The sequence below is a fragment of the Zerene cesonia genome, chromosome 11 (genome assembly GCF_012273895.1).
Source record: "Zerene cesonia ecotype Mississippi chromosome 11, Zerene_cesonia_1.1, whole genome shotgun sequence".
In the NCBI taxonomy this organism is placed as follows: domain Eukaryota; kingdom Metazoa; phylum Arthropoda; class Insecta; order Lepidoptera; family Pieridae; genus Zerene; species Zerene cesonia.
In genome coordinates, this window is record NC_052112.1 from 938,193 (window position 1) to 952,344 (window position 14,152).

Below are 14,152 nucleotides of genomic sequence, written 5' to 3' on the forward strand. Positions count from 1 at the left end.
TTTTTTCTTTATTACAATATTTATGGCAAGACTAGGTATATGCTTAAATCTTTAAAACTACGCAACGGATTTTGATGGTTTTTTTTAAATAGATAGAGAGATTGAAGAGGAAGGTTTATACGTATAATAGCATCTATTAAACTACTCCGGATTTAACGCGTGCGACGCTACGAGCATAAGCTAGTATTATATATCTTGAAGTTTCTTTTATATGGAAGGTACAAACATTAGAATTACAGTTACGTAAATAAATCAACTTTAATGGTTATAAATAATTAGGACAAGATAAAATTGTGTTTGTGATGCATTACATATTTAAGTAATCTTAATTAAAATTTATCTGTTTTATTACGTTTTTACTACAAATAGGAAATTGACATAAGACACAATGATTGCAACTCTTAATTTAAAAATCCAGTGTGGATTGATTTTGTGAGCCACCATTTTATCTACATTAATATTATAAACAAATTTGTATTTTAGTTTGTTTGTAATGGATAAACTCAAAAACTACTGGACCGATTTTAAAAATTATTTCACCATTGGAAAGCAACAAGTTGCATAAGCTATATACCTAATATGTACGGGCGAAGCCGGACCGATCAGGTAATTAATTATATATTACTTATTTCTTGTGTAATTTCAATCTTACGATCACAAGTTCATCATCACAGCGGTACCAATAACAAATGCTTACAACAATTACGTACTTCTAAATTGCATTTAAAAATCATAGAAAACCATGCCTGTACCGTACATATGTAGGTAGTAATCAATATTAAAGCGTGCTTTAAATATCTACTCACTGGAACGTAGCGGATTTCATGTTCTTCGCGAGATAGTACAAAAACAACCAGTCCCCAAACTCGCACCCGTTCACCACATTGATGACGTTGTAAGGGTTGAACTTGCTCTTGGAAACGTGACGGAAGACCATTTCGTTGAACTTCAGTGATCGGCGGAACATGAAGAAGGATACGAACCTCCAAATGACAGCTGCAGGAAATATATTAAAATCGTCAAGTATCTTTCTTAGATGCTTCACTACAAAGAAGTTTAAGGAATAGAAAAATTATCGCGAGGCGGGATTCGAACCCGCGTCTATTTGATAAACCGTAGCAACGCCTAGCCTTTCGGCCACCCGTGATCCCGCCACAGTAATCGAATTTGTTCTACTAACTCTTGTCTTATATCCCAATATGTCAATTTAAGAAATTTATTTGTAATAGCCGCAATTAAATTTCGTTATCCTGAGTTTTACGATGGAAGTCATACAGCACGTGATAATGATTTTCTTTTGAAAAGAAACGTACTCTTCCAATATTCTAATTAAAGTTTACAACGTGGGACATCACGGACAAAAGAAATAAACCAAATGGCAAATACTGCATATCCACTTATTTAAATTCAACCAATACTGCTAATCTATTAAAATCAACGTAACTAATTCAACGACTAACGAAAACGTTAAAAACTTTGAATCAAAGAACCCACCAAGCAAGGAAACGATGAAGAGAATCAGGAACCAGAACCACAAGATGACGTAGATCTTCTCATGGATAATGTTCAGAGCCATCACGCAGAGCGCGTCGTGTTGCTGGATGGATCCGCTGGGACCATACTTGTGGAAGATGCATTTTGTTACCTGGATAAAAAGAATATTATGATGTAATCCTGTAGATCCTGTAGTTTTCAGGTTAAGTAGAAACTTCTTGAGTAAATAATACGCATAATTTTTTAATAATAATATAGTTCATTAGACATAGACAAATATAAACAGTACTTCGGTCCCCAAACTAGGACAGCTTGTATCTTAGGCACCACCTTCCTCTTGAATATAATTACATTCTATTTAGTTGGTCGTAGCATAAACGACAAAATGGCTATAGACATAGCATATAAAGTCTTTAAAAATAATATGTTCATACATCGCATAAAAAGTGTTTGTTCCCAAAAACACTAAAATAAGCTTAAAAAGTTTCCTTCATAGAATGTATCCAATATTAATCTGACAATTAAAATATGTGTTGCTTAGTCAATAATTCAGTTAAAGTAATTTTTTCCTAACTTAAAAAACATTTTTAAGATCTAATACATACCTTAGGAAACACAGTCTCCAACGGATCGGTTTTATTTTGCCAATCCTTTAGGTTCAGTACATGTGGTCCCAGCCCCATGAAGCTCCCATGCAGGAACTTGTTGACGACCCACACTTGGAACATGACGTGCAGCAGATTGACCACCTCCAACGAGATCAGCCATGTCGACCAGGTCCTTGTTACTCGCAGCCTGGACAAAGGATAAATTTTAGGTAAATCCTACTAATATTATAAACGGAAAAGTTTATAAGTATGGATAGATGCATGTATGGATGTTGTTACTTTTTCACACAAAAACTACTAAACGATTGCAATGAAGTTTGGTTCGTAGATAGCTGGACAACTGGAATAACACATAGGCAACCTTTATCCCGATATTCCTACGGGATACACACGTGGTATCCCGTATTAATATCAGGTACAGCTAGTGTGTACTTAACTATTATATAATGTCTCATTGTCACATCGTCTTTATTAATTCTGGTTCTGGTGCCAATCTATTGGAACTTAGATAATTGTTTCTTATTTCATTCATAAATTCCTCGTTCATTTATTCATTCACTTTAAAATGCGAGTAGTTCATACACCATTGAGGGTGTAATGAAAACCTCAAGTCATTGAATTATAAAAACAAAACATCATAATGAACATTTTAGGACGGACCTTTAATTAATCTGAACGACGGACGTAGATTGTTGGGCACTTTCCTGTTACGTAGATACGAACGAAAATATTGCTCTAAATTGCATACAAATGTTCTCGAGACTTTAATCCAGCAGGTTTAAAATCTTACGCATTTCTGAGTAGCATTAATCTTCGCTTCCGATAAAAAGAAAAAATGACAATGATAATATAGTGGAACATTATAATAAATAAACTGTTTAATTATAGTAATCCATCAAATGATAATAAAGTGGATTTCATCGATTTTTAATCAAGAATAAGTCGTTTTGGTTACATGGGATTAGGGATTATATGGATTTCTAATCATTTCAAATTAAAGTTGATTTTTATGGAGTGACTTAAAATTCTAAGATTTCAATTGGTTTCTATTTATGTTGTGTATTCCTTATCATATTAATATGTTGTGACCGCACCTATAATTATCTATCTAATTAGAAACCAACCTATATTCACCGACTGCATTGATAGAACTTTAATCGAAACTATGCATTATTTTACTTATTTCTTTTTGTTGTTCTTAGACACGCTAGATTTTTGTAAATGATTGTATTTTAAAAGTTTCCACGTATACGCCTGCAATTTGTTACAAAAACAAATAAATTACTTAGAAAAGTCATATCGCCGCGCTAGGTCTGTATTATTGTTTATCTTCTACTGAACTAGTTTCCATAAAACTTTGCCGAACGAACGAGTAAAAGAGAGTAGTATTATATAGCTACTTTACATAAACAAAAGAGCCCAATTTATTAGAGGATGATAAAGCAACAAAAGAGAGGAGGCACCAGGTTTCAAATAAAAAACGAATCAGCACCTTCACCCAGTCGAAACTTCTTATGTAACAGAGCAAAAAAAATACAGTCCTCCTCCTCGCCTCCTCTTTTGAAGTTGGTTGATAATTAACTAAACAAAAACAATTCATTCTTTAGAGCTCACTCTTTCCACCTCGAGCTCCTATGTAGCTTGACTTCTACATGATTGTCTTACCTCAATATGATGTCCTTCTTAATGAGATTCACTCTGCTCTCAAGAGTGGCCTTGGAGGGAACTGAAATGCTGCCAGCCTGCATGTCTGTGTCGTGTAACGCTAAGCTAGCATACTGCAAGCCTTCCACTAGAGCCTTGATCCTGCCGCCTAAATAAACAGTTACATATTAATTAATAATACTTTATTTGCATAACATTTAACGGGCATATAAGGGACAAAAGCACATCCACACACGATGTCTTTCAGGCATCTTCTGTAGAAACTTTAGACGACTTTGACTCTGCTTTAATTGATTTTCCTATTCGTTATATGCTCCGATATTTTAATGTATAGTATTTTAATATATCAATGTATTAATGGAAGAACAAATAATAATGCAATAAATTAAACTTTTCGCTTATTTTTATGCGAATCATTAGACGTTGGAGTATTCAAGGCATAAGATTACTTGCAGTGTTTACGTCTCTCCAAATTGATTGCCAACTTTAAAAGGTGTGGAATAAAAAAAGGATTGATGAGGGAAATGAAGGAAAGGACTAGAAAGGGTAAGGGAAAGGATACCGGGCTCCGGCACCTCACTCACCAAACGAAACATAGTAGGTACTATTCTATCTTCTGTGGGGATGACGGTACATTACCCGGTGGGAGCTGGCCTAATTCGTGTCGAAGCTTACTCGACTCCCACAAATTAAAAGACCAGTAAAAACTTATATCTTGTAATATGACAAAAGTTTATCATATACATAAAGTAATAAAGTTATCATACACATTTACATGTATATTTATTTGTAAGGGGAGTAATCGCGGCACCAACATCAATACATATATTCTAATCCTAACAACATACTATATTAATTTATCGTTTAGTTCGTCAAGAAAGTTCGTGGAAGTAGCTTGTTTTAGTCATAGTAATACTAGCTGACCCACCAAATGCTGTTCCCCCATACTCTTGTTGGGGGGTATGAAAAATAGATGTTGGCTGATTCTCAGATTTACCCAATATGATCATATAACTGATACATAATAAAACCGTTTCGGAAGAGAATTTTATATATAGAGAAAACAGAAGATAATAAAGGGCCATGACGATATCTAATCCAAAAAATGAGTCATCTTTAAACAGTAATAATGAGAAAATAGTTTAGTTTATTTATTCAGTATTTAACCAACTTAATTAAGGATGTGAGAGACTCAAAGTTGAGATAAGCATTACTAGACGTTTTTATCGTCTTTGCTCTTGATTTAGCCTAACTAGAAAAACACGTTTCAAGATTAGATTAACAAAGTTCCAGTTAAATGCTTACTAATACTGCAACTAGGAATAGGATCGAATCAGTACCTTATTTCGAATTTCCTAATCAATTAGGTGTGAGTCAACCGAAGTATCATAAACCGTTATTGACTTGCACAAATGATTTTTATAAGGCTGGCCTCATACTGCCTACCTAACTACCTACTACGAAATGCCTCTCTGATTTCCGATTCTTTATTATTCAGGATCTGATATCCAGAAGTGTGCCTCACACTTCCTACTACTCCTATCCTACTAATATTATAAATGCGAAAGTTCGTAAGGATGTGTGTGTTTGTTGTTCTTTCACGCAAAAACTGCCGAACCGATTGCAATGAAATTTGGAACGTAGACAGAATCAGACAATTGTGGCACGCAGCAATTTTACCACAAACCTATTCAAAATCTGTCTGTTTGCATGTAAAAGGATGTGCGTCCAAAATTCATAATCTTAATTTTTCAGTCTGAAAATATGAACGGACGTCGAATTCTTTTGTACTTTTGTTAAGATTAATCTGAATATTTAAAAATATGAAAGAATCAGAATGTATATGGGTTGCTTTGCTTTCTGAATTCAGATTCTGTCCCTAATCAGCTAGGCATTACAGCTGTATGAGGCGAACCGTATTTTTCAAATGACATTAGACACATAAAGATAGCGTACCTTCTTTCCTCTTCCAAATATAATGCGTCATATAAAAGCAAATAGATTGTATGAAGAGGACAAAGGGCACCCACTGGTAGTATGTATGATGAATCGTTTCATCAGTAGATAGGATCGGTCCTACACCGGGATGCGGCAAGAATCCACCTTCGAGAAGGCTCTCATTATAATGCCGAACCTATAAAAAAATAATACTGATTATATTCTCTCCTTAGTTAATCTTACTAGCCGTAGCTTCACCCGCGTGGTAAAAAGTGGCCTTTATCACTCTCTAGCCCCTTAATATCTCTAAAATGTGAAAAAAAACAAGCTAAGACACTATTAGTAAGGATTTAACAGTCTTGTTATCTTGTTATCCCTAAGTAGGAAAGAATCATTGTGATTCTTAGGATTGATCCCAAAATAGGGTATTCTGTTTATAAAAATATAAGATTTCGATTTTCCACACTGTTCAGCTATGGACAGTAAATAGTTTGAAAGCACCTTTATATAGTAGTTAGATGGCGGAGACCCAATTTTTAGGTGGAATGAATTATGCTGTTCGTTTGATTGGTAACCAATTTTTTTTTCAAAGCTATTCCACATTTCTTCGTAAATAATAAAAGCAAAAAGGCCGGTGTGACACAATAACACAAACACATATAAAATCATCTATCTCATAACAATATAACTCTTCTCATTGTAAAATCTCAAATATAATTACGAATACTCACAATGGTAAAGGTAGCCATAAAGAAACAATAGGTCTGGATTACATGGGGTGGTACACCCTGGTCGGAGAGGCACTTGATATGCTCTCCGAAGTACTCCCTGGCGCAGACCAGGATCACGAAACCCAAGAGCATCGTCACCGTGAACTTGTAATGCAATTTGAAGACTGTATTGTCGATAATAGCCTTCGAGTAATTGAATCTCATGCGCGGCGTCAGCGCGTGTAGTGATGTCATCAACATTTTTGAGGGTTTGCCTTCTTCCTTCTATCACATTGAATAAATAACCTGGAAGAATACGACTAACACGATTTACACAATTTGCAATGGTACATGCAAATATAAAGCGAATTATTTTCATAACTCATATGCATTTGTCATGGACATGTCTCCATTCAGTCAACTTTAGACATTTAGAATGTTCACGTTTCAATTTAGTACTTAAAATACTATATTAATTTTCAAGATTTATTGCTATATTGCATATATCCATATAGACAATTATTACAATTACAAGAAAGCCGAAAGCTCTTCGAGATATTTTTAAGAGTCACAGTATCCAAAAAATCCACCCCTACCCTACTCCTATAGGAGTGCAAATTAAGTTATAAAAGCTTTATCTACTCACATTCAACACCTTTCGATAATCACAACGTCTTGAAATAAAGACGTGCGTTTCCCACTTGAGTTAGTTTCAGAGTATGTCATATCAGCCGTGATAAGATATGACAAACACGATAAATATTACTGAAAAATGATTAAACCTTTTACAAATTGCACCTCATAGATGCCGCTGCGATGACTTGTTGTTGCTTTATTAGAACATAGAATAGAGATAAGAGATTGGCGTGATAAAGCTGTGTCAAATACAGCATCCCTTTCGGTGACTTAGTTCTCTATTTCAATGATTCTAGGGCAATTTCTTCCCTGATAACACTATAAATGCGAAAGGAAAGGATTTGGCCTTTGCTAAATTAATTTTTTAGATTTATAACATTTAAATGCTTTATAAATGATACATTTTTAAAGAATAGAAACTTCGCTTTTGCTACGATATGACAAAAACGCGGGTTCGAATCCCGCCCCGTGATAAATTTTTTTCTATTCTTTAAAAATTTCTCAGATTCTTACATTATACGGTTACGGTACTACGATTAGTTTTAGTTAGAAAACTAATTTTGGGTTTTTTTTTTATGTCATAGCGGGCAACTGAGCTTGTGGTTCGCCTGATGGTAAGCGATCACCACCGCCCATGAACATTCGCAAAGGTAGCCTCTACGAATGTGCTACCCGCTTTGATGGAGTAAGGGAAAAGGAAAGGATTAAAGACTGGAAAGTAGGAATGGACTGGGATGGGTGAGGAAAAGGAAACGGGCCTCCGGCTCCCCCACTCACCGTACGAAACACAGTGGCATGCCACTATTCACGCCGGTTATCTGTGGGGGTGTGGAACTTCCCCGGTGCGAGCTGGCCCAATTCGTGCCGAAGCGTGCTCGACTACCACAATAAAAAGTGCTAAGATTTTGACCTTTGTATAGGCGACCGCTGGTTTCGTCATACATTCGTACAATTCTATTGTCATCTAATGAACAAATGACAAACAACTCAATCACCGCTCAGTATATTCGCATTTGAGAACACAGTTTACTTTGTAGTCATTTTTATGATTCAGAGAAACATAAAATGACTTTAGTGTTTAATCAGCCTCTTTATTATTGTTCACTGCTTTTTCTAAGACGTCGTTTCAACCTCCTTAGTATGGTCGTTAATACATGAAATTAGAAAATATACTGGCTTCGAGTCCAGTGTAAAGTGGAGGTAAAGAAAAGATGGTTCCTTCATTGCTCTTAATAAAATGTAACTGGTTAAAAGAAAAAGGCCATGCAGATCTACCAAGCACCCAGGAAAAAGACAAATCTGGCTGGAAAACTAATGACAGATCTATGAAGCTGTTGAATTTAAAGATTTCAACCGCAAACTTTATGAGCTTTTGTTGGAATAAATTGCGCACAGCTATCACGGTCACGATCAGAATGCGTCGAATTCGTGAAAAACACTTATTTCTGAAGATGATATTATACGCAAGCAAACACGGAACACAGCCTTGAATTGATCGTTAAATCCGAGAAAAATATCTATTGAGCCAAGTATATTTCTCAATAAGGACCTGTTAAGTCGTCAGCATGTCCTTAAGGTTAATTTCTTTATGTAAGAGCGGGCAACTGGTGGTACGCCGTAATAAACACTGCCCATGGACATTTGCAGAAGTATGGCCCAATGAAATGCTTTGTCCGCTTTTAAGGGATTAGGAAAAGATTGACGATGGCAATAAAGGAATAGACTGGGAAGAGTGAGGGAGTTGACACGGGCCTCCGGCTTCTCCAGTAATCTCATCTCACTAATATTATAAATGCGAAAGTTTGTAAGGAGGTGTGTGTGTTTATTGCTCTTTCACGCAAAACCTACTGAACCGATATTCCGACGGGATACGGACTTACGCGGGTGAAACCGCGGGGCGCAGCTAGTGTAACATAAAACATGTTTATGCGACTATTTCACGCTAATATAAAATAGGAAAATGGTCGGCGGTTTATTTTTATTATAGCACAATTGAATTGAAACTACTACTGACACTAGAAATGTAATGAAAAGTTTGAATTCACAGCAACCATTCGCGTGATATTCGCCTGTCTACGTATTACGATTTCTGAATGTAGATATAAGTTTATCACACCCAGATACACGTGTTGTAACTTAAATCCAGCGCTATCATCTGAAAATAAGAAGCATTATTCTACCTTCTGCCCTATTTTTATATAATTGTTTTTTTTCTTTTGTATATTTGAACCTTTTACAAGATATCCCACCATGTAATAAAGTTCGCTTAAATACATTCCATATTGCCATTGCATATACTCTGTAAATGAAGTCAATGTCCTTCCAAATGGTAGATCAAATCATCAACAAAGCAATAATCAACGCCCATGACTGACATTGCTATAGACTTTCGTATTAAAGCAAACACTATCTCCAATTTAGAAATAATAACTGTAATAACTAAAATAATGGTCTCAAGCTTTCAATCACTCCTCATACGAACTCATAAAACAAATAAAAACTGCCAATCTTCTTCTTTTTTTTTTTATTAAATGGCAACTCCCGATTCCACTGAGAATGGTTTCTGCCAGTGTCACATTTTGTACAGATAATCAAAGGTTTTTATTTTTGTGTTATTATGAGCTTGTATTATGCATATTAAGCATCTATGCTAAAGAAAAATCACAGGTGAGATGTACTAACTGCCAATCTTTTGGTTTGTTGAAAATCCTTAAAGAATGCGCAACGCCTGACAAATTGCATTATTCATACATATTTCTGCATATTAGAGATAAATGGACGTCCAATTAAATTCATTGTGAAGGTATAAATTTATCGTTATCGACAAGTCACCTTATTTGATAAGATTTATTATCAATACGTTCTCTGATAGCCTCGATATAGAAGTGAGAAAAATTCTGACCCAAATAATTTTCTATGCTCTTTTATGGACACACTTGAAGTATGTTGGTATTTATTGTCATAGTTAAATAGACCATGGGAATAGCTAGATAATGTTATTTTTACGAACTACAATATTAATTCATTTAAATAGGATTAATTTTCAAAGGCGTTTTTTCGTCATGTTAACATAGATTATATTTCTGTTTTTTACAACTGTAGTGCGTAAATGTCGTTAAATATTTATTTTAGCGAAAGAGCTATTTGGAACGTATATTTCATTTTTAGAGACATCCACTGACACCTTATTTAATGCATGTTCGCGCTTTTTTTTATTACTCGGTGACATATGGATAAACATTCCATTTTTTTTTTCAGAGATAATGTAACCTACAAGTTGAACCTAATATTGGATTATCTTCAAATAAAAAATTGTCAAAATCCGGCCAGTGGGTTTTACATGACTGATGCATATATAAACATGCAAGCGAAAATAAATTACAAAAAATGATTTGGGGTCTATAAAACGCCCTGCATAGTAGCTTTTTAGTCTTTTTAATAAACATTTAATGTACAGAAATTGTCTCATACTGTTTGACCATGGTCCTATTCGTCTTGTCGCGGATGAATTTTAACCAGCTCCCGTGGCCCCTTCACTCAAGCGGGTCGACGGAACACAGAACAGTCACACTACCCACAAAATATTTACATAGAAAGTTTTCACCGAAAGTGTGTCTTGAATTTTAACTATCAACTGTTTCTGAACCAAAATTAATATGCACCCATATGTTAAGAAATAACTGCAGTTTCTTGACGATTTTAAAAACGTTTAAGCAAGTCTGTAATTGTTCAATTGTCAGAAAATCTTTTTTAAAGGCCGGCAACACATCCTTGGTGCCCGGGAGTCGATTTCCACCAGGTGACCAGCCTGCGTGTGCCCGCTACACGGGGTAACTCTGCTTAACAAGCTGTTTTCTAAGCCTAAGCTATTCAATCCAAACCATTATGTTATACATAAAATTCCCGTGTCACAATGTCAGTTACCAAACTCCTAAACGGCTGGACCGATTCTAATGAAATGTTGTCTGCATTTTGGATATTTTTGAGAATTTTTATATGTGTAGTCGAGCTCGCACCGGGGAAGTACCACACCCCCACAGTAGACCGAAATAGCATACTGCTGTGTTTCGTAAGGTGAGTGGGGGAGCCGGAGGCCCATATCCTTTTCCTTACCCTTCCTAGTCCTTTCCTTTATCCCCTTCGTCAATCCTTCCATTAAATCCTAGTCCAATTTGAAGTCGGCAATCCATTGGTAGAGACGTAAGGTCTGTAATCGACCTAATGCCTTTCCAAATGTTCATGGGCGGTGGAGTGGCGATCACCAGGCGATCCACCAGCTCCATTGCCGACTATGACATTAAAAAAAAAATCGACCAACATCTCTTTTTCATATCCCTAAATGATAAGAGTAAGGCAAAACAGCGTTTGCCGGGTCATCTTTTCTTTTTATTTATTTTTTTTCAAGACCTGCAATCAGTCGCAAGACTATAAGCAGATGAGGTGATTAGGATTTCAAATTCATAATTGCCGGGTCATCTAGTAATCAATAAATCTTCCCAATTCGATTTGATACATCTCCATATTCCGTGTCCCAAACAATTCAGCTTAATGAATCGACACGCCAAAATATCGGGCTCTTACATCCCAATAATTACGTCACATCATCAATTATTTATGTCATAATACGACCGGTTTCACGTTCCACAGATACATGAAAGTTTTGAGTAGTAACTCGATGGTTGCAATAAAAAATGCATATGTGTGCGCAGACAATACTTGTGTGGCGTTACTATGAGTTCTAGATATAGTCGAACTTATTTTTGGGATTTATTAACCTATTTTTACTTTTAAATACCTATTTTAAACAAAACAAAGCGTAGGATCATACATTAGTATGCGTATAGTAAAAGTTTTTATTAAATGAAATTTTGAATAAGAATTTAAAATAAAATTTCCACATTGAGCTCTAAATGGGTGTTATGCTCATGTTTGGAATAGATTGACATTTAGTATGGATAATGTAATAAGATTCTCACAATTAAGCTATGAAAGAATCTACTTATTGTATATAGTTTCATGCAAACAGACATGGAGAAAATATTTTCTATCTATCTTACAAAATGAGACAAACACATAAAAAATACTCATTACATTCTCGATCCAACTACAAAAAGCGATATAGAAACAATAGTAAAATACAACTACATAGAAACCACCATATAAGCGCACACACTGACATATTCATAAAACGTATCCTGAATTGACACCTCACGGTAATACATAGATATGTTCATAAAAACGTCCTCACACATACACAAGTTATGAGTGTGTTGGTGCTTTATTGTTGTGTGCGTCGGGACACAGCGAGACTGCATTCCTGCCGCCCTGAAGAAAGCATGTGCTAAATTTCTAGATAATTAGTGTTACTGGATATTAAAAAACAATCAGAGAACGAATGAATAAATGTCATTATAAAAAATAACATAATCTTGAGGTTACATAGGTAACTTGCATTTAATAAATACGTCGTTTCAAAAATATTGCCCCATATGAATAAAATAACGATAAATTTAATGCATTTTACATTATGTAACTAACCTTCTTCCCACTAATTAAATAAAATTATTTTATTTATGTCACTCATTCATCAAAAATCGTGAATTTGCTTTGCTTTATGGCAAAACGTCAAATATATGAAATAATATAACAATACAATGGACAATCTATAAGCTGATGCAATATTTAATCGGTTACAGCCATTTGTAGCAAACGTCTCACGAAGTTTCAAATATTGCTAAGTCATGACCATATTTCTTTCTTAGGCCTGACGCAATAAATTTTTAGAACTGCAAGTTCGTACGAGGAAAATCCTGTGACGAAGTTACAAAAAGTTATAAAAGTATATAATTGGTAACAGATAAAGCTATCAAATACAATACATTATTTAGATAGCTACATCCTATCCTATCCTACTAATATTATAAATGCGAAAGTTTGTAAGGATGTGTGTGTGTTTGTCGCTCTTTCACGCAAAAACTACTGAACCAATTGCAATGAAATTTGGTACGTAGACAGCTGGACAACTATAATAACATATAGACAACTTTTATCCCGATATTCCTACGGGATACGGACTTACGAGGGTGAAACCGCGGGGCGCAGCTAGTACTGTATATAATACATCGACAAAAATAGTAAAACATCGATTAATTTACTTTCAAAAGAAAACAGTTCCTATAATTTCAGTACTTGATATATTTCGTCAATTTCGATCAAACATTGCCATATTTTTACCGGGGTCTCATAAAATATGCCAAGCACGTGATTAGGGATCGGTCATGCGACATCTAACCCACCTACTACAAAGGCAATTTATTTAAATTCATGTCAGTCCTGCTATCTAACTACATAAAACGTGGCCATAAGACCCGATGACATCGCCGGCGAGCGACAACTTGACCACAATTTGACCTGCGCACACGCACACAGCACACATGTGCAAGCTGCAACGCACACCAGCGCACAAACGAGTTCTGGACAGAATGCTGTATGTGGAATTAGGTTTTTAAACGACCGTTTTGAATTTCGAATCGGGCGAATTATGCAATGGAGCTGTGAGACTTTTTTCCAACGATCTTCACGATCCAAATATATACAGAATTGGTTAAAAATAAGGCAATAACGTTTCATTTAAGCTCAAATTTCAATCTGAACATGATTTTGTCCGTATAAACAAGTATTTACTATCAATGCATTATGGTTTTCAGCGGAGTATTCATTAATAATTTCATCACAATATAAAGGATACATAGTAACTATTTAGTAATCCGTCAAAGATGTCCTACAGTAGGTAGATTTTGTAAGTTTCTCTAGTTTATTTTAATTAATTGGATTCAGTAGTATTGCATACCAAAACGTTCGTATATTGATGAGACCAAATTCCATCGACAAAAGCCACAATTAAGAGCCCTTATCAACCTCTTCCCACTTTTTTGCTATTTGGACTACACCCACGTAGAGAGAGATGCAATGATTAATTTGTGCAAGTGCGAAGGAGACAGCCTGTGGTCCGTTAGGAAAGTAGACGAGACAGACTACTACGGTTACGCGGGTAGTGATGTTTGAGTTCATCGATAGTTTTAATTGTCAATAAAGCCTTCG

The 14,152-nt window shown here is 35.3% G+C and overlaps 1 protein-coding gene across 1 annotated transcript; it reads right to left on the minus strand.

Annotated features, from left to right (window-relative positions):
• Positions 1 to 802: 802 nt before the first annotated feature.
• Positions 803 to 6,676, minus strand: LOC119830491 (innexin inx7). Its single transcript, XM_038353536.1, has 6 exons — positions 6,437 to 6,676; positions 5,724 to 5,901; positions 3,768 to 3,915; positions 2,100 to 2,289; positions 1,495 to 1,645; positions 803 to 996 (listed from the first exon to the last, which is right to left on the minus strand). Exons 1-6 carry the CDS (start codon positions 6,674 to 6,676, stop codon positions 803 to 805), a joined length of 1,101 nt encoding a protein of 366 aa, XP_038209464.1.
• Positions 6,677 to 14,152: the final 7,476 nt, after the last annotated feature.

Coding starts and splice junctions, on each gene's coding strand:
- LOC119830491 (XM_038353536.1), bottom strand. CDS start 6,676: ATGTTGATGACATCACTACACGCGCTGACGCCGCGCATGAGATTCAAT. Junction 5,902..6,436: donor TTATGGCTACCTTTACCATT/GTGAGTATTCGT, acceptor ATTTTTTTATAG/GTTCGGCATTATAATGAGAG. Junction 2,290..3,767: donor AAGAAGGACATCATATTGAG/GTAAGACAATCA, acceptor TCCTTTGTCCAG/GCTGCGAGTAACAAGGACCT.